The 20,179-nt window shown below is 51.4% G+C and overlaps 1 protein-coding gene across 1 annotated transcript in view; it reads right to left on the minus strand.

Moving 5' to 3' along the window:
- Positions 1–3,359: 3,359 nt before the first annotated feature.
- DENND6B (DENN domain containing 6B) overlaps positions 3,360–20,179 on the minus strand; it is a 53,758-nt gene continuing 36,938 nt past the window's right edge. The window contains exons 14-20 of the mRNA XM_086886226.1: positions 18,191–18,255; positions 15,687–15,776; positions 12,245–12,298; positions 9,234–9,343; positions 7,154–7,256; positions 5,344–5,418; positions 3,360–3,838 (exon numbers count right to left, since the gene is read on the minus strand). Of these exons, the coding sequence (XP_086742352.1) occupies positions 3,716–3,838; positions 5,344–5,418; positions 7,154–7,256; positions 9,234–9,343; positions 12,245–12,298; positions 15,687–15,776; positions 18,191–18,255 (620 nt within the window). The 3' untranslated portion in view covers positions 3,360–3,715. The remainder of the gene's footprint in view (positions 3,839–5,343; positions 5,419–7,153; positions 7,257–9,233; positions 9,344–12,244; positions 12,299–15,686; positions 15,777–18,190; positions 18,256–20,179) is intronic.

A 20,179-nucleotide genomic window follows, 5' to 3' on the forward strand; every position in this document is an offset into this window, starting at 1 on the left:
GAGCAGCATTCCATGGCCAGTGATTCCTGTTGGGAGCAGCATTCCATGGCCAGTGATTCCTGTTGGGAGCAGCATTCCATGGCCAGTGATTCCTGTTCCCAGAGCAGCATTCCATGGCCAGTGATTCCTGTTGGGAGCAGCATTCCATGGCCAGTGATTCCTGTTCCCAGAGCAGCATTCCATGGCCAGTGATTCCTGTTCCCAGAGCAGCATTCCATGGCCAGTGATTCCTGTTCCCAGTGGCCATCCAGGGACAGGGATGGCATGGTCACCTCCTCCTCCTCCTCCTCCTCTTCCTCCTCCTCCTCCTCCTCAGTTCAGCTCCGGGATGGATCCCAGCAGGATGAGGGTGAAGCGCTGGCCCCGGGTCCCCCTCGGGGGCTGTGGGGCAGGAGCAGCAGCGGGCTCAGGGCACCCAGGGGTGCTCAGGGCGCCCAGGGATGCTCTGGGTGCTGCAGGAGCAGGCTCTGGGCTCTCAGTGATGCTCTGGGCTCTCAGAGATGCTCTGGGCTCTCAGGGGTGCTCTGGGCTCTCAGGGATGCTCTGGGCTCCTAGGGGTGCTCTGGGTGCTCAGGGGTGCTCAGGGTGCTGCAGGAGCGGGCTCTGGGCTCTCAGGGGTGCTCTGGGCTCTCAGTGATGCTCTGGGCTCCCAGGGGTGCTGCAGGAGAGGTCTTTGGGCACTCAGGGGTGCTCTGGGTGCTGCAGGAGAGGTCTCTTGGCTCCCCGGGATGCTCAGGGCGCCCAGGGATGCTCTGGGCTCTCAGTGATGCTCAGGGCTCCCAGGGATGCTCAGGGCTCCCAGGGGTGCTCTGGGCCCTCAGGGATGCTCTGGGTGCTCAGTGATGCTCTGGGCTCCCAGGGGTGTTCTGGGTGCTGCAGGAGCTGGCTCAGGGCTCCCAGGGGTGCTCTGGGTGCTCAGGGATGCTCAGGGCTCTCAGGGATGCTCAGGGCTCCCAGGGGTGTTCTGGGTGCTGCAGGAGCTGGCTCAGGGCTCCCAGGGGTGCTGCAGGAGCTTGCTCTGGGCTCCCAGGGGTGCTCAGGGCTCCCAGGGATGCTCAGGGCGCCCAGGGATGCTCTGGGTGCTGCAGGAGCAGACTCTGGGCTCTCAGTGATGCTCTGGGCTCTCAGGGATGCTCTGGGTGCTCAGGGATGCTCTGGGCTCTCAGGGGTGCTCTGGGTGCTCAGGGATGCTCTGGGCTCTCAGAGATCCTCTGGGGTGCTGCAGGAGCAGGCTCAGGGCTCTCAGGGGTGCTCTGGGTGCTCAGGGATGCTCTGGGTGCTCAGGGATGCTCTGGGTGCTGCAGGAGAGGTCTCTGGGCTCTCAGTGATGTTCTGGGTGCTGCAGGAGCGGGCTCTGGGCTCTCAGGGATGCTTTGAGCTCCTAGGGATGCTCTGGGTGCTGCAGGAGTGGTCTCTTGGCTCCCAGGGATGCTCAGGGTGTCCAGGGGTGCTCAGGGTGTTCAGTGATGCTCAGGGCTCCCAGGGATGCTCAGGGCTCTCAGGGATGCTCTGGGTGCTGCAGGAGCAGGCTCTGGGTGTTCAGGGATGCTCTGGGCTCCCAGGGGTGCTCAGGGCTCCCAGGGGTGCTCTGGGTGCTGCAGGAGCTGTCTCTGGGCTCTCAGTGATGCTCAGGGTGCTGCAGGAGCTGTCTCTGGGCTCTCAGTGATGCTCAGGGTGCTGCAGGAGCTGGCTCTGGGCTCTCAGTGATGCTCTGGGCTCTCAGGGATGCTCCGGGGTCTCAGGGATGCTCTGGGCTCTCAGGGATGCTCTGGGTGCTGCAGGAGTGGTCTCTGGGCTCTCAGGGATGCTCTGGGCTCTCAGGGGTGCTCTGGGCTCTCAGGGGTGCTCTGGGTGCTCAGTTGTGCTCTGGGTGCTCAGGGATGCTCTGGATGCTGCAGGAGAGGTCTCTGGGCTCTCAGTGATGCTCTGGGCTCTCAGGGGTGCTCTGGGTGCTCAGTGATGCTCTGGGTGCTGCAGGAGCGGGCTCTGGGCTCTCAGGGATGCTTTGAGCTCCTAGGGATGCTCTGGGTGCTGCAGGAGTGGTCTCTTGGCTCCCAGGGGTGCTCAGGGCGCTCAGGGATGCTCTGGGCACCCAGGGGTGCTGCAGGAGCTGTCTCTGGGTGCTCTGGGTGCTGCAGGAGCAGACTCTGGGCGCTCAGTGATGTTCTGGGTGCTGCAGGAGCAGGCTCTGGGCTCTCAGTGATGCTCTGGGCTCTCAGGGATGCTCTGGGTGCTGCAGGAGCTGTCTCTTGGCTCCCAGGGGTGCTGCAGGAGCTGTCTCTTGGCTCCCAGGGGTGCTCAGGGTGTCCAGGGGTGCTCAGGGTGTTCAGTGATGCTCAGGGCTCCCAGGGATGCTCAGGGCTCTCAGGGATGCTCTGGGTGCTGCAGGAGCAGGCTCTGGGCTCTCAGGGATGCTCTGGGCTCCCAGGGGTGCTCAGGGCTCCCAGGGATGCTCCGGGCTCTCAGGGATGCTCTGGGCTCTCAGAGATGCTCTGGGTGCTCAGGGATGCTCAGGGCTCCCAGGGATGCTCTGGGTGCTGCAGGAGTGGTCTCTGGGCTCTCAGGGGTGCTCTGGGTGCTCAGGGATGCTCTGGGTGCTGCAGGAGTGGTCTCTTGGCTCCCAGGGGTGCTCAGGGCGCTCAGGGATGCTCTGGGCACCCAGGGGTGCTGCAGGAGCTGTCTTTGGGTGCTCTGGGTGCTGCAGGAGCAGACTCTGGGCGCTCAGTGATGCTCAGGGCTCCCAGGGATGCTCTGGGCTCTCAGTGATGTTCTGGGTGCTGCAGGAGCAGGCTCTGGGCTCCCAGGGGTGCTGCAGGAATGGTCTCTTGGCTCCCAGGTGAGCTCAGGGCTCCCAGGTGAGCTCAGGGGTGCCGCAGGAGAGGTCTCTTGGCTCCCAGGTGAGCTCAGGGGTGCTGCAGGAACAGGCTCAGGGCTCCCAGGTGAGCTCAGGGCTCCCAGGGGTGCTCAGGGGTGCTGCAGGAACAGGCTCAGGGCTCCCAGGTGAGCTCAGGGCTCCCAGGTGAGCTCAGGGCTCCCAGGGGTGCTCAGGGGTGCTGCAGGAACAGGCTCAGGGCTCCCAGGTGAGCTCAGGGCTCCCAGGTGAGCTCAGGGGTGCTGCAGGAATGGTCTCTTGGCTCCCAGGTGAGCTCAGGGCTCCCAGGGGTGCTCAGGGGTGCTGCAGGAGAGGTCTCTTGGCTCCCAGGTGAGCTCAGGGGTGCTGCAGGAGCAGGCTCAGGGCTCCCAGGTGAGCTCAGGGCGCCCAGGTGAGCTCAGGGGTGCTGCAGGAATGGTCTCTTGGCTCCCAGGTGAGCTCAGGGCTCCCAGGTGAGCTCAGGGCACCCAGGGGTGCTCAGGGCACCCAGGTGAGCTCAGGGGTGCTGCAGGAGAGGTCTCTTGGCTCCCAGGTGAGCTCAGGGCTCCCAGGTGAGCTCAGGGCTCCCAGGTGAGCTCAGGGGTGCTGCAGGAGCAGGCTCTGGGTGCCCAGGTGAGCTCAGGGGTGCTGCAGGAGCAGGCTCTGGGTGCCCAGGTGAGCTCAGGGCACCCAGGTGAGCTCAGGGCGCCCAGGTGAGCTCAGGGGTGCTGCAGGAATGGTCTCTTGGCTCCCAGGTGAGCTCAGGGGTGCTGCAGGAGCAGGCTCTGGGCTCCCAGGTGAGCTCAGGGCACCCAGGGGTGCTCAGGGGTGCTGCAGGAGCAGGTTCTGGGTGCCCAGGTGAGCTCAGGGGTGCTGCAGCACGGCCTGCAGGTCCTCGGGCAGCGAGCCGATGACGGTGCTGATGTACAGACTGACCCTGTGCAGGGTCTCCTCCCTCACGGGCAGGTGCTGGCAGCGAGCCCTCACCTGTGGGGATGGCAGGGAGCTCTCGGGGCTGCTCCTGCTCTGCCTGCCCAGAGCAGCAGCAAAACAGGCAGGGAACAGCGCTGGGCCTGGGGAGAGCCGCGCTGGATCCTCCCAGCAGCACCGGGGACCATCCCAAGCACCTGGGGACCATCCCACCCACCCAGGGATCATCCCACACACCCACCCAGCACCCAGGGACCATCCAACCCACCCAGGGACCATCCCAGGAGCACCCAGGGATCATCCAACCCACCCAGGGATCATCCAACCCACCCAGGGATCATCCAACACACCCAGGGATCATCCAACACACCCAGGGATCATCCCAGGAGCACCCAGGGATCATCCAACCCACCCAGGGATCATCCAACACACCCAGGGATCATCCCAGGAGCACCCAGGGATCATCCAACCCACCCAGGGATCATCCAACACACCCAGGGATCATCCCACACACCCAGGGATCCTCCCAGCAGCACCGGGGACCATCCCATGCACCTGGGGACCATCCCAGGAGCACCCAGAGACCATCCCACCCATCCAGAGACCATCCCACACACCCAGGGATCATCCCAGGAGCACCCAGGGACCATCCCACACACCCACCCAGCACCCAGGGACCATCCAACCCACCCAGGGATCATCCAACCCACCCAGGGACCATCCCAGGAGCACCCAGGGACCATCCCACACACCCAGGGACCATCCCACACACCCACCCAGCACCCAGGGATCATCCAACCCACCCAGGGATCCTCCCAGCAGCACCGGGGACCATCCCAAGCACCCGGGGATCATCCAACCCACCCAGGGACCATCCCAGGAGCACCCAGGGACCATCCCACACACCCAGGGACCATCCCAGGAGCACCCAGGGACCATCCCAGGAGCACCCAGGGACCATCCCACACACCCAGGGACCATCCCACACACCCGGGGATCATCCCACACACCCACCCAGCACCCAGGGACCATCCAACCCACCCAGGGATCATCCCAGGAGCACCCAGGGACCATCCCACACACCCACCCAGCACCCAGGGATCATCCAACCCACCCAGGGACCATCCCACCCACCCAGGGACCATCCAACCCACCCAGGGATCATCCCACACGCCCAGGGACCATCCCAGGAGCACCCAGGGATCATCCCACACACCCGGGGATCATCCAACCCACCCGGGGACCATCCCACACACCCAGGGACCATCCCACACACCCGGGGACCATCCCACACACCCGGGGACCATCCCACACACCCACCCAGCACCCAGGGACCATCCCACACACCCAGGGACCATCCCACCCTCCCAGCCCAGCCTGTGCCCCCCAGCTCTGAGGGTTTCACTCAAACATTGAATTTCCTCTGAGGGTTTCACACAAACATTGAATTTCCCTGGGTCTGACGCTCCCCAGGGAGGGGGATCGAGGTTCTCTGGGGCCCAGGAGTGATCCCTGCCCCAGGAGTGCAGGGGAGGGAGGGAGGGAGGGAGGGAGGGACTCACCAGCTTCTCCCGCAGCTTCAGCACCAGATCCACGATCTCCACCTCGGACTTGTCCTTCATCCAGGCCACAATGTCCTAAAGGAGAGAGCGGCTTCCCTCAGGGACCCTTCCCAAGGGATTCCCCTAAGGAAAGGGTGAGCAGGGGGTTCCTCGTTCCTGAAACAGCCCCTGAGCCCCCCAAACCCCCCAGTGCCCCCCAAACCCCCCCGAGCCCCCCAGTGCCCCCCAGTGCCCCCCTGCCATGGCAGGGACACCTCCCACTGGCCCAGGCTGCTCCCAGCCCCAGGCTCCAGCCTGGCCTTGGCCACTGCCAGGGATGCAGGGGCAGCCCCAGCTGCTCTGGCAATTCCAGCCCAGCCAGCAATTCCCAATTGCCAATTGCCAACATCCAGCCCTGTCCTCTGGCACTGGGAGCCATTCCCTGGCTCCTGGCCCTGCAGCCCTGGCCCAGTCCCTCTGCAGCTCTCCTGGAGCCCCTTCAGGCCCTGCAGGGGCTCTGAGCTCTCCCTGGAGCCTTCTCCTCTCCAGGGGAACATTCCCAGCTCTCCTGGAGCCCCTGCAGGCCCTGGAATGTTCTGGAAGCTCTCCCTGGAGCCTCCTCATCTCTGAGGAAAGAATTTCTTCTGATATTTGGGATAAAATGAACTGGAATCCCTCGGTGCTTCCAGCCTGGCCTGGGAACTGCCAGAGGGATGGCACGGGGGTGTCAGGGAGTGCTGGCCCTGTCCTTGTCCCTGTCCCTGTCCCATCCCTGTCCCTGTGTCACATCCATCCCTGTCCCATCCCATTCCCATCCCTGTGTCCCTGTCCCTGTGTCCCTGCCCTGTCCCTGTGTCCATGTCCCCTGTCCCAGTCCCCTGTCCCCTGTCCCTGTCCCCATCCCAGCCCTGTCCCTGTCCCCATCCCAGCCGTGTCCCTGTGTCCCTGTCCCTGTGTCCCTGTCCCTGTCCCCATCCCTGTCCCAGCCCTGTCCCTGTGTCCCTGTCCCTGTCCCTGTCCCATTGCAGTGACCCCCAGGGCTGTCCCTGTCCTTGTCCCTGTCCTTGTCCCTGTCCCTGTCCCATCCCTGTCCCTGTGTCCCATCCATCCCTGTCCCATCCCATTCCCATCCCTGTGTCCCTGTCCCCATCCCTGTCCCTGTCCCAGCCCTGTCCCTGTGTCCCTGTCCCTGTGTCCCTGTCCCAGTCCCCTGTCCCCATCCCTGTCCCTGTGTCCCTGCCCTGTCCCTGTGTCCCTGTCCCCTGTCCCTGTCCCCATCCCAGCCCTGTCCCTGTGTCCCTGCCCTGTCCCTGTGTCCCTGTCCTGTCCCTGTCCCCATCCCTGTCCCAGCCCTGTCTGTGTCCCTGTCCCTGTCCCATCCCTGTCCCTGTGTCCCATCCATCCCAGTCCCATCTCATTCCCATCCCTGTGTCCCTGTGTCCCTGTGTCCCTGTGTCTGTGTCCCTGTCCCAGCCCTGTCCCTGTCCCTGTGTCCCCTGTCCCTGTCCCCGTCCCAGTCCCTGTCCCCATCCCAGCCCTGTCCCTGTCCCTGTCCCTGCCCCTGTCCCTGTGTCCCTGTCCCAGCCCTGTCCCTGTGTCCCTGTCCCTGCCCCTGCCCCTGTCCCATTCCCATCCCTGTGTCCCTGTGTCCCTGTCCCCATCCCTGTCCCTGTCCCCATCCCTGTCCCTGTGTCCCTGTCCCCATCCCTGTCCCCATCCAGTCCCTGTGTCCCTGTCCCTGTGTCCCTGTCCCTGTGTCCCTGCCCCTGCCCCTGTCCCTGTCCCATCCCTGTCCCCATCCAGTCCCTGTGTCCCTGTCCCTGTCACCCACCGCCTCACAGATGGCCTCCAGGTGCAGGGCCTCGAGCTTTTGTGTCATCTCCCGGTGCCGCTGCCGGAACCAACCGTCGAAATTGGGGGACTTGAAGAATCTCCTGTGGAGAGAGGCCAGGAATGGTGGAACCGGGGGGTCCCGGAGCTGGGGGGGCCCCACAGGGACCATCCCACCCAAGAATCCCATCCTGAGCCCCCCAGGTGGCCCTGGGGACACAGCAGGACACGGGCACAGGGTGCCCAGAGCAGCTGGGGCTGGCCCTGGATCCCGGGAATGGCCAAGGAAAGCTTGGAGCAGCCTGGGATGGTGGGATTGGAATGGGGTGGGATTGAAGGTCCCTGGATCCCATCCCAAACCATTCTGGCATTTGGGAGGCTCTGAATCCATCCCGAGGGATTTTTCTGGAAGTTGGGGCTGGAAAAGGGAAGGGAGACCCTTCCTGCAGTGCCGAGATTCCCAGGGAAACCCCTGGATCCCAAAATTCCTTCCTGGAGCGGAGCCGGGGCCGGGCTGGAGAGAGGGAATGGAGGGAATTCCCTGGGCAAGGGGAGATGGGGCTGGGATGTTGGGAATTGGGAATTGGGAATTGCTGGCTGGGCTGGAATTGCCAGAGCAGCTGGGGCTGCCCCTGCATCCCTGGCAGTGGCCAAGGCCAGGCTGGAGCCTGGGGCTGGGAGCAGCCTGGGCCAGTGGGAGGTGTCCCTGCCATGGCAGGGGGGCACTGGGGGGCTCGGGGGTCCCTTCTATCCCAAACCATCCCGGGGTTCCACAATTCCCATTTCTGATCCCAGTCTGGGATTATTTCACTCTCTGTGAGCGTTTCCCACTCTCCTCAGCCCCCCAGCCCCCAGACCTTTCCTGCTCCCACTGCCCCGAGTGCCTTCCCCACCCCACAGAATCCAGGGAAAGCCTGGACAGGCTCCCCTGGGGGATCTGCTCTCATTTAAAACACAAACCCGGGGCTCAGTCCTGGCTTTGCTGTTCCTGACCCTCCCGAGCTCAGCCAGGGCCGAGTCCTGCGTGTCCCACCCTGCTGGGTGCCAGAGCTGAGCCAGGCTTTGCTGAGCCCAGCTCAGCTGGGTCAGGATCAGGATTCCCTGCGTGTCCCACCCTGCCGTGTGCCAGAGCTGAGCCAGGCTTTGCTGAGCTGAGCCAGGCTTTGCTGAGCTGAGCCAGGCTTTGCTGAGCCCAGCCCAGCTGGGTCAGGATCAGGATTCCCTGTGTGTCCCACCCTGCTGGGTGCTGGTGCTGAGCCAGGCTTTGCTGAGCTGAGCCAGGCTTTGCTGAGCTGAGCCAGGCTTTGCTGAGCCCGGCCCAGCTGGGTCAGGACCAGGATTCCCTGCGTGTCCCTCCCTGCTGGGTGCTGGTGCTGAGCCAGGCTTTGCTGAGCTGAGCCAGGCTTTGCTGAGCCCAGCCCAGCTGGGCCAGGACCAGGATTCCCTGCGTGTCCCACCCTGCTGGGTGCTAGAGCTGAGCCAGGCTTTGCTGAGCCCAGCCCAGCTGGGTCAGGACCAGGATTCCCTGCGTGTCCCACCCTGCTGGGTGCTAGAGCTGAGCCGGGCTTTGCTGAGCTGAGCCAGGCTTTGCTGAGCTGAGCCGGGCTTTGCTGAGCTGAGCCAGGCTTTGCTGAGCTGAGCCAGGCTTTGCTGAGCCTGGCCCAGCTGGGCCAGGATCAGGATTCCCTGCGTGTCCCACCCTGCTGGGTGCCAGAGCTGAGCCAGGCTTTGCTGAGCTGAGCCAGGCTTTGCTGAGCTGAGCCAGGCTTTGCTGAGCCGAGCCAGGCTTTGCTGAGCCGAGCCAGGCTTTGCTGAGCCGAGCCAGGCTTTGCTGAGCCGAGCCATGCTTTGCTGAGCTGAGCCAGGCTTTGCTGAGCTGAGCCAGGCTTTGCTGAGCCCAGCCCAGCTGGGTCAGGATCAGGATTCCCTGCGTGTCCCACCCTGCTGGGTGCTGGTGCTGAGCCAGGCTTTGCTGAGCTGAGCCAGGCTTTGCTGAGCTGAGCCAGGCTTTGCTGAGCTGAGCCAGGCTTTGCTGAGCCCGGCCCAGCTGGGTCAGGACCAGGATTCCCCGCAGGGCTCACCTGTAGAGCCCCAGCCAGTCCCCCTTGAGCACACAGGTGAGCTGGGGGCCCGCGTGCTCCAGGCTCTTCATGAAATCCTCCTGGCAGAACGGGCGGATCTGGGGGGGATTCTGCACGGGGAAATCCTGCTCAGCCCAAATCCAGCTCAAAAAACCCCCAAAATCCCAAATCCGGCTCAAACAACCCCCAAAATCCCAAATCTGGCTCAAACAACCCCCAAAATCCCAAATCCGGCTCAAACAACCCCAAATCCAGCTCAATCAATCCCAAAAATCCCAATCCCAGCTCAAACAACCCCAAATCCAGCTCACACAATCCCAAAAATCCCAAATCCAGCTCAAACAATCCCAAATCCGGCTCAAACAACCCCAAAAATCCCAAATCCGGCTCAAACAATCCCAAAAATCCCAATCCCAGCTCACACAACCCCAAATCCAGCTCACACAACCCCCAAAATCCCAAATCCAGCTCAAACAGTCCCAAAAATCCCAAATCCAGCTCACACAACACCCAAAATCCCAAATCCAGCTCAAACAGTCCCAAAAATCCCAAATCCAGCTCAAACAACCCCAAAAATCCCAATCCCAGCTCACACAATCCCAAATCCGGCTCAAATAACCCCAAAAATCCCAAATCCAGCTCACACAATCCCAAATCCAGCTCAATCAATCCCAAAAATCCCAATCCCAGCTCAAACAATCCCAAATCCAGCTCAAACAATCCCAAATCCAGCTCAAACAATCCCAAAAATCCCAAATCCAGCTCACACAACCCCAAAATCCCAAATCCAGCTCACACAACCCCAAAATCCCAAATCCAGCTCAAACAACCCCAAATCCAGCTCAAACAATCCCCAAAATCCCAAATCCAGCTCACACAACCCCAAAATCCCAAATCCAGCTCACACAACCCCAAAATCCCAATCCCAGCTCACACAATCCCAAATCCAGCTCAAACAATCCCAAAAATCCCAAATCCAGCTCAAACAATCCCAAAAATCCCAAATCCGGCTCAAACAATCCCCAAAATCCCAAATCCAGCTCACACAATCCCAAATCCGGCTCAAACAACCCCAAATCCAGCTCAAACAACCCCAAAAATCCCAAATCCGGCTCAAACAATCCCAAAAATCCCAAATCCAGCTCACACAACCCCAAAATCCCAAATCCAGCTCACACAACCCCAAAATCCCAAATCCAGCTCAAACAGTCCCAAAAATCCCAATCCCAGCTCAAACAATCCCAAATCCAGCTCAAAAAACCCCCAAAATCCCAAATCCGGCTCAAACAACCCCAAATCCAGCTCAAACAATCCCAAATCCGGCTCAAACAACCCCCAAAATCCCAAATCCGGCTCAAACAACCCCAAATCCGGCTCAAACAACCCCAAATCCAGCTCAAACAACCCCAAATCCAGCTCAAACAATCCCAAATCCGGCTCAAACAACCCCCAAAATCCCAAATCTGGCTCACACAACCCCAAATCCAGCTCACACAATCCCAAAAATCCCAAATCCAGCTCAAACAATCCCAAATCCAGCTCAAACAACCCCAAATCCAGCTCAAACAACCCCAAAAATCCCAAATCCGGCTCAAACAACCCCCAAAATCCCAAATCCAGCTCAAACAGTCCCAAAAATCCCAAATCCAGCTCACACAATCCCAGATCCAGCTCAAACAACCCCCAAAATCCCAAATCCAGCTCACACAACCCCAAAATTCCAAATCCAGCTCAAACAACCCCAAATCCAGCTCAAACAATCCCAAATCCAGCTCAAACAACCCCAAAAATCCCAAATCCAGCTCACACAATCCCAAATCCAGCTCACACAATCCCAAAAATCCCAAATCCAGCTCAAACAATCCCAAATCCAGTTCAAACAATCCCAAATCCAGCTCACACAATCCCAATCCCAGCTCACACAATCCCAATCCCAGCTCACACAATCCCAAAAATCCCAAATCCAGCTCAAACAACCCCAAATCCAGCTCACACAATCCCAATCCCAGCTCACACAATCCCAAATCCAGCTCACACAATCCCAAAAATCCCAAATCCAGCTCAAACAATCCCAAATCCAGCTCAAACAATCCCAAATCCAGCTCAAACAACCCCAAACCCAGCTCAAACAATCCCAAAAATCCCAATCCCAGCTCACACAATCCCAAATCCAGCTCAAACAATCCCAAATCCAGCTCACACAATCCCAAATCCAGCTCACACAATCCCAAAATCCCAAATCCAGCTCACACAATCCCAAATCCAGCTCACACAACCCCAAATCCAGCTCAAACAATCCCAAATCCAGCTCACACAACCCCCAAATCCCAAATCCAGCTCAAACAATCCCAAATCCAGCTCAAACAACCCCAAATCCAGCTCAAACAATCCCAAATCCAGCTCAAACAACCCCAAATCCAGCTCAAACAATCCCAAATCCAGCTCACACAATCCCAAATCCAGCTCAAACAACCCCAAAAATCCCAAATCCAGCTCAAACAATCCCAAATCCAGCTCACACAATCCCAAATCCAGCTCAAACAACCCCAAATCCAGCTCAAACAACCCCCAAAATCCCAAATCCAGCTCAAACAATCCCAAATCCAGCTCAAACAATCCCAAATCCGGCTCAAACAACCCCAAATCCAGCTCACACAATCCCAAATCCGGCTCACACAATCCCAATCCCAGCTCAAACAACCCCAAATCCAGCTCAAACAATCCCAAATCCAGCTCAAACAACCCCCAAAATCCCAAATCCGGCTCAAACAACCCCCAAAATCCCAAATCCAGCTCACACAATCCCAGATCCAGCTCACACAATCCCAAATTAAACTGGGAAAATCACGTGAGGATCCCAGCCAAACTGGGAATATCGTTCCCAAGGGCTCTCTTAAGTCTTCAATGACTTTTTAAAGGATTAAAATCCCTTTTCCTTCCCCGGGGGAGGTTCCCAGGAGTGTTCCCAGCTGCCAGCCCAGAGGGGAGCAGGGCTGGGAGGCGCAGCCCACCTTCCAGGGGGTGATGGCTCTCTGCAGAGGCATCAGGCTGGCCATGTAGTGCTCCTAGAACGGGGAAAAAAATACAAATAAAAATAAAAATGTTCATTCCTCTTGGGCTCTGAGATCCAGAGTGTGTGCCCGTGTTTCTAATATTTACTTTTATTTTGCTTTTTAATTTTACTTTAATAGTTACTTGAATAATAATATTATATTAATATTTATAATTTATAAATATCAATATATTCATAATATATAAATATTAATATATTTATAATATAAAATATGAATATATTTATAATATATTAATATTAATCCATTTATAATATATTAATATCAATCTATTTATTACATATTAATATTAATATATTTATAATATATAAATGTTAATATATTAATAATAGATAATATTAATATATTCATAATAGATAAATATTAATATATTTATAATATATTAATATTTACCTATTTATTATATATTAATATTAATATATTGATGATATATTAATATTAATCCATTTATAATATATTAATATTAATATATTAATAATATACTAATATTAATCCATTTATCATATATTAATATTAATCTATTCATAATATATTAATATTAATCTATTTATAATATATAGATGTTAATCTATTTATAATATATAAATATTAATATATTTATAATCTATAGATATTAATCTATTTATAATATATTAATATTAATCTATTTATAATATATTAATATTATCTATTTATAATATATCAATATTAATATATCTATAATATATAAATATTAATATATTTATAATATATCAACATTAATACATTTATAATATATTGATATTTACTTTAATAATTATCTTATTTAATAATAATATTTACTTTAATATTTACTTCTAGGATTCAAAGAAACACCGAATTTCATATTATATAAAATTCATGAGCGTGTTTTCATGGTGATACATGAGAACAAATGTTAGATAGGAAAAGTGTGTGTAGATTATAAGGTTTTTAAATCACTGAGTTAAAAAGTAGTTTAGAGAACAAGAGACAGGATGAGGATTTAGGGTTTTGTCTCTTGTCCTTCTTCTTCTTCTTCATCTTCTTCTTCTCCTGGGGGTTTTTGGGTGGTTTTAAGGGATTGGGTCAAAAATGTCACAGTGCAGCACAGAGGTCATTATAAAAATAATTGAGTTGGGTCATTATAAAAATAATTGAGTTGGTCATTATAAAAATAATTGAGTTGGTCATTATAAAAATAATGGAGTTGGGTCATTATAAAAATAATGGAGTTGGGTCATTATAAAAACAATTGAGTTGGGTCATTATAAAAACAATTGAGTTGGTCATTATAAAAATAATTGATTTGGGTCATTATAAAAATAATGGAGTTGGGTCATTATAAAAATAATTGATTTGGCATCTGTTAATTGGGTAAATGGACAGATAAAAAACCATGAAAAAGATCTTTTTTAGCCATTTTACCCTTTTCTATCACAGTGCACTCACAGCTCCTTGTACCTTGTAATGCTGAGAAGGAAAAATAAACACCTGAGACCTGTTGGGGTCAGAGATCCAGAGTGTGTGCCCGTGTTTCTGATATTTACTTTTACTTTGCTTTTTAATTTTACTTTAATATTTACTTGAATAATAATATTATATTAATATTTATAATATATAAACATTAATATATTTATAATATATAAATATTAACATATTTATAATATAATATATTAATATATTTATTATATATTAATATTAATCTATTTATAATATATTAATATTAATCCATTTATAATATATTAATATCTATTTATGATATATTAATATTAATATATTTATAATATATATTAATCTATTTATAATATATTAATATTAATCTATTTATAATATCTTAATATTAATCCTTTTATAATATAGTAATATTAATCTATTTATGATATATTAATATTAATCTATTTATAATACATAAATATTAATATATTTATAATATATAGATATTAATCTATTTATAATATATTAACATTAATCTATTTATAATATATTAATATTATCTATTTATAATATATCAATATTAATATCTCTATAATATATAAATATTAATATATTTATAATATATCATATTAATATATTTATAATATATTGATATTTACTTTAATAATTATATTATTTAATATTAATATTTACTTTAACATTTAATTTAATAATAATATTACATTAATATTTATAATATATTTATATTAATATATTTATAATATATCGATATTAATATATTTATAATATATTTATATTTACATTAATAATTATATTATTTAATATTAATATTTACTTCAACATTTAATTTAATAATAATATTACATTAATATTTATAATATATTTATATTAATATATTTATAATATATCGATATTAATATATTTATAATATATTGATATTTACTTTAATAATTATATTATTTAATATTAATATTTACTTTAACATTTAATTTAATAATAATATTACATTAATATTTATAATATATTTATATTAATATATTTATAATATATCATATTAATATATTTATAATATATTGATATTTACTTTAATAATTATATTATTTAATATTAATATTTACTTTAACATTTAATTTAATAATAATATTACATTAATATTTATAATATATTTATATTAATATATTTATAATATATCGATATTAATATATTTATAATATATTTATATTTACTTTAATAATTATATTATTTAATATTAATATTTACTTTAACATTTAATTTAATAATAATATTACATTAATATTTATAATATATTTATATTAATATATTTATAATATATCGATATTAATATATTTATAATATATTTATATTTACTTTAATAATTATATTATTTCATATTAATATTTACTTTAACATTTAATTTAATAATATTACATTAATATTTATAATATATTTATATTAATATATTTATAATATATTTATAATATATTGATATTTACTTTAATAATTATATTATTTCATATTAATATTTACTTTAACATTTAATTTAATAATAATATTACATTAATATTTATAATATATTTATATTAATATATTTATAATATATTTATAATATATTGATATTTACTTTAATAATTATATTATTTAATATTAATATTTACTTTAACATTTAATTTAATAATAATATTACATTAACATTTATATATATACCTTGTAATGCTGATAAGGAAAAATAAACAACTGAGAGCAGAACCTCCTCCCTCTCATCCATCTTTAGTTAAAAAGGGAAAAGGAATCCAATCCAAAAGTCCTGAGTTCCGGGAGCCTCTGGGGCTGGGGCTGCCCCTGAGGCCGGCAGGGCTGGGGAAGGGGTCCCATGGGGGGTGGGATGAGGTTAAAGCTCCTTCCCCGTGGCCACGGCAGCGTTCCTGTCCCCCAGGGTGTCCCAGGCCCCCGAGGTGACGCTGGCACTCACCAGAGGGATGATGAAGCTCTGGGTGAGCTCCAGGAGGTGCCTCCTCAGCAGAGCGCTCTGCACCTCCGAGGGACGCTTCCGCTGGATGCCCTGCGGGCAGGGGGGCACACGGGGTCAGCCGGGGTCGGCCGGGGTCAGCCGGGGTCAGCCGGGGTCAGCTGGGGTCAGCCGGGGTCACACAGGGTAACCCAGGGTCAGCCGGGGTCAGCTGGGGTCAGCCGGGGTCAGCCGGGGTCAGCTGGGGTCAGCTGGGGTCAGCCGGGGTCAGCTGGGGTCAGCTGGGGTCAGCCGGGGTCAAACAGGGTCAGCCGGGGTCAGCCGGGGTCAGCCGGGGTCACACAGGGTAACCCGGGGTCACCCGGGGTCAGCCGGGGTCAGCCGGGGTCAGCTGGGGTCAGCTGGGGTCAGCTGGGGTCAGCCGGGGTCAGCCGGGGTCAGCTGGGGTCAGCTGGGGTCAGCTGGGGTCAGCCGGGGTCAGCCGGGGTCAGCTGGGGTCAGCCGGGGTCAGCTGGGGTCAGCCGGGGTCACACAGGGTAACCCGGGGTCAGCCGGGGTCAGCCGGGGTCACACAGGGTAACCCGGGGTCACCCGGGGTCAGCCGGGGTCAGCCGGGGTCAGCCGGGGTCAGTCGGGGTCACCCAGACACAGAGGGGGCACACAGGGTCAGTCAGGGTCACCCGGGGTCAGTCGGGGTCACCCAGGGTCAGTCGGGGTCAGCCGGGGTCAGCCGGGGTCAGTCGGGGTCAGTCGGGGTCAAACAGGGTCACCCGGGGTCAGCCGGGGTCAGCCAGGGTCACCCAGACACAGAGGGGTCACACAGGGTAACCCGGGGTCACCCGGGGTCAGCCAGGGTCACCCAGGGTCAGTCGGGGTCAGCCGGGGTCACACAGGGTAACCCGGGGTCACCCAGGGTCAGTCGGGGTCAGCCGGGGTCAGCCGGGGTCAGCCGGGGTCAAACAGGGTAACCTGGGGTCAGCCGGGGTCAGCCGGGGTCACCCAGACACAGAGGGGTCACCCAGGGTCAGCCGGGGTCAGCCAGGGTCACTGTGGGGTCACTGTGGGGTCACCCAGGGTCAGCCAGGGTCACTGTGGGGTCACTGTGGGGTCACTGTGGGGTCACTGTGGGGTCACCCAGGTGTCCCCTCACTGTCAGAACCTGCAGCTCTGCAGCCAAGAGAGCCCTGAAGCGCTGCCCCAAACCCAGACCCAAACCCAAACCCAGACCCAGACCCCAAACCCAGACCCAGACCCAGACCCCAAACCCAGACCCCAAACCCAGACCCCAAATCAGAACCCAAACCCAGACCCCAAATCCAGACCCCAAACCCAAACCCAGACCCCAAATCCAGACCCCAAACCCAAACCCAGACCCAGACCCCAAACTCAGACCCCAAACCCAAACCCAGACCCCAAACCCAGATCCAGACCCCAAACCCAGACCCCAAATCAGACCCAGACCCCAAACCCAAACCCAGACCCAGACCCCAAATCCAGACCCCAAACCCAAACCCCAAATCAGACCCCAAACCCAGACCCAAACCCAGACCCCAAACCCAAACCCCAAACCCCAAACCCAGACCCCAAACCCCAAACCCAGACCCCAAACCCAGACCCCAAACCGAAACCCAGACCCCAAACCCAAACCCAGACCCCAAATCCAGACCCAAACCCACACCCCAAATCAGACCCCAAACCCAAACCCAGACCCAAACCCAGACCCCAAACCCAGACCCCAAACCCAAACCCGGACCCCAAACCCACACCCCAAAAATGTAAATTCTGCTCTTTTGGGGAGCCCCAGGATGGATTGAACCCCCCAAAAATGTAAATTCTGCTCTTTTGGGGAGCCCCAGGATGGATTGAACCCCCCAAAAATGTAAATTCTGCTCTTTTGGGGAGCCCCAGGATGGATTGAACCCCAAAAATGTAAATTCTGCTCTTTTGGGGAGCCCCAGGATGTTCTGAACCCCCCAAAAATGTAAATTCTGCTCTTTTGGGGAGCCCCAGGATGGATTGAACCCCCAAAAATGTAAATTCTGCTTTTTTTGGGAGCCCCAGGTTGGATTGAACCCCCCAAAAATGTAAATTCTGCTCTTTTGGGGAGCCCCAGGATGTTCTGAACCCCAAAAATGTAAATTCTGCTCTTTTGGGGAGCCCCAGGATGGATTGAACCCCCCAAAAATGTAAATTCTGCACTTTTGGGGAGCCCCAGGATGGATTGAACCCCAAAAATGTAAATTCTGCTCTTTTGGGGAGCCCCAGGATGTTCTGAACCCCCCAAAAATGTAAATTCTGCTCTTTTGGGGAGCCCCAGGATGGATTGAACCCCAAAAATGTAAATTCTGCTCTTTTGGGAAGCCCCAGGATGTTCTGAACCCCCCAAAAATGTAAATTCTGCTCTTTTGGGGAGCCCCAGGATGTTCTGAACCCCAAAAATGTAAATTCTGCACTTTTGGGGAGCCCCAGGATGTTCTGAACCCCGAAATTGTCAATTTTGTGCTCACCTTGAGCAGCCTCTTGATCAGGGTTTTGTCTTTGTGCAGGAAGGTTCTATAGGAGGTGTAAATTCCTGGGGGGAAATCGGGGATCAATCAATCAGGGATCAATCAGGGAATCAATCAGGGATCAATCAATCAATCAATCAATCAGGGATCAATCAGGGATCAATCAGGAAATCAATCAGGGATCAATCAGGGATCAATCAATCAGGGATCAATCAGGGAATCAATCAATCAATCAATCAATCAATCAGGGATCAATCAGGGATCAATCAGGGATCAATCAGGGATCAATCAATCAATCAATCAATCAGGGATCAATCAATCAATCAGGGATCAATCAGGGATCGATCAATCGATCAATCAATCGATCAATCGATCAATCAGGGATCAATCAGGGGGGAGGGGCTCCCGCACTCAATCAGGGGTCAATCAGGGATCAATCAATCAATCGATCAATCAATCAGGGATCAATCAATCAATCAATGAATCAGGGATCAATCAATCAATCGATCAGGGATCAATAGGTGGGGAGGTGCTCCCCGCACTCAATCAGGGATCAATCAATCAGGGATCAATCAATCAATCAATCAATCAGGGATCAATCAGGGATCAATCAGGAAATCAATCAGGGATCAATCAGGGATCAATCAATCAATCAATCAGGGATCAATCAGGGATCAATCAGGGATCAATCGGGGAATCAATCAGGGATCAATCAATCAATCAATCAATCAATCAATCAATCTATCAGGGGATCAATCAGGGATCAATCAATCAGGGATCAATCAGGGATCAATCAGGGGGGAGGGGCTCCCTGCACTCAATCAGGGATCAATCAGGGATCAATCGATCAATCAATCAGGGATCAATCAATCGATCAAACAGGGCCGGGGGCGGGAGGGGCTCTCCCGCACTCAATCAGGGATCAATCAATCAATCAATCAGGGATCAATCAGGGATCAATCAATCAGGGATAAATCAGGGATCAATCAGGTGATCAATCAGGGATCAATCAGGGAATCAATCAATCAATCAATCAATCAGGGATCAATCAGGAATCAATCAATCAATCAATCCGGGATCAATCAGGGATCAATCAGGGAATCAATCAGGGATCAATCAGGAATCAATCAATCAATCAATCAGGGATCAATCAGGGATCAATAAGGGAATCAATCAGGTATCAATCAGGGAATCAGTCAGGGGATCAATCAGGGAATCAATCAATCAGGGATCAATCAGGGATCAATCAGGGATCAATCAGGGATCAATCAGGGATCAATCAATCAGGGATCAATCAGGGATCAATCAATCAATCAATCAATCAGGGATCAATCAAGGATCAATCAGGGATCAATCAGGGATCAATCAAGAATCAATCAGGGATCAATCAGGGATCAATCAATCAATCGATCGATCAATCAGGGATCAATCAATCAGGGATCAATCAGGGATCAATCAATCAATCAATCGATCAATCAGGGATCAATAGGGGGGGAGGGCCTCCCCGCACTCAATCAGGGATCAATCAGGGATCAATCAATCAATCAATCGATCAATCAATCAGGGATCAATCAGGGATTAATCAATCGATCAATCAGGGATCAATGGGGGGGAGGGGCTCCCCGCACTCAATCAGGGATCAATCAGGGATCAATCAGGGATCAATCAGGGATCAATCAATCAATCAGGGATCAATCAGGGATCAATCAATCGATCAATCAGGGATCAATTGATCAATCAGGGATCAATCAGGGGGGAGGGGCTCCCCACACTCAATCAGGGATCAATCAATCGATCAATCAATCAGGGGATCAATCAATCAATCAATCAATCAAGCAATCAGGGATCAATCAGGGATCAATCAAGGATCAATCAGGAAATCAATCAGGGATCAATCAGTGATCAATCAATCAATCAGGAATCAATCAGGAATCAATCAGGGATCAATCAGGGATCAATCAATCAATCAATCAATCGATCAATCAATCG

The sequence above is a fragment of the Cyanistes caeruleus genome, chromosome 4, assembly GCF_971803275.1.
Source record: "Cyanistes caeruleus chromosome 4, bCyaCae1.hap1.1, whole genome shotgun sequence".
NCBI lineage: Eukaryota > Metazoa > Chordata > Aves > Passeriformes > Paridae > Cyanistes > Cyanistes caeruleus.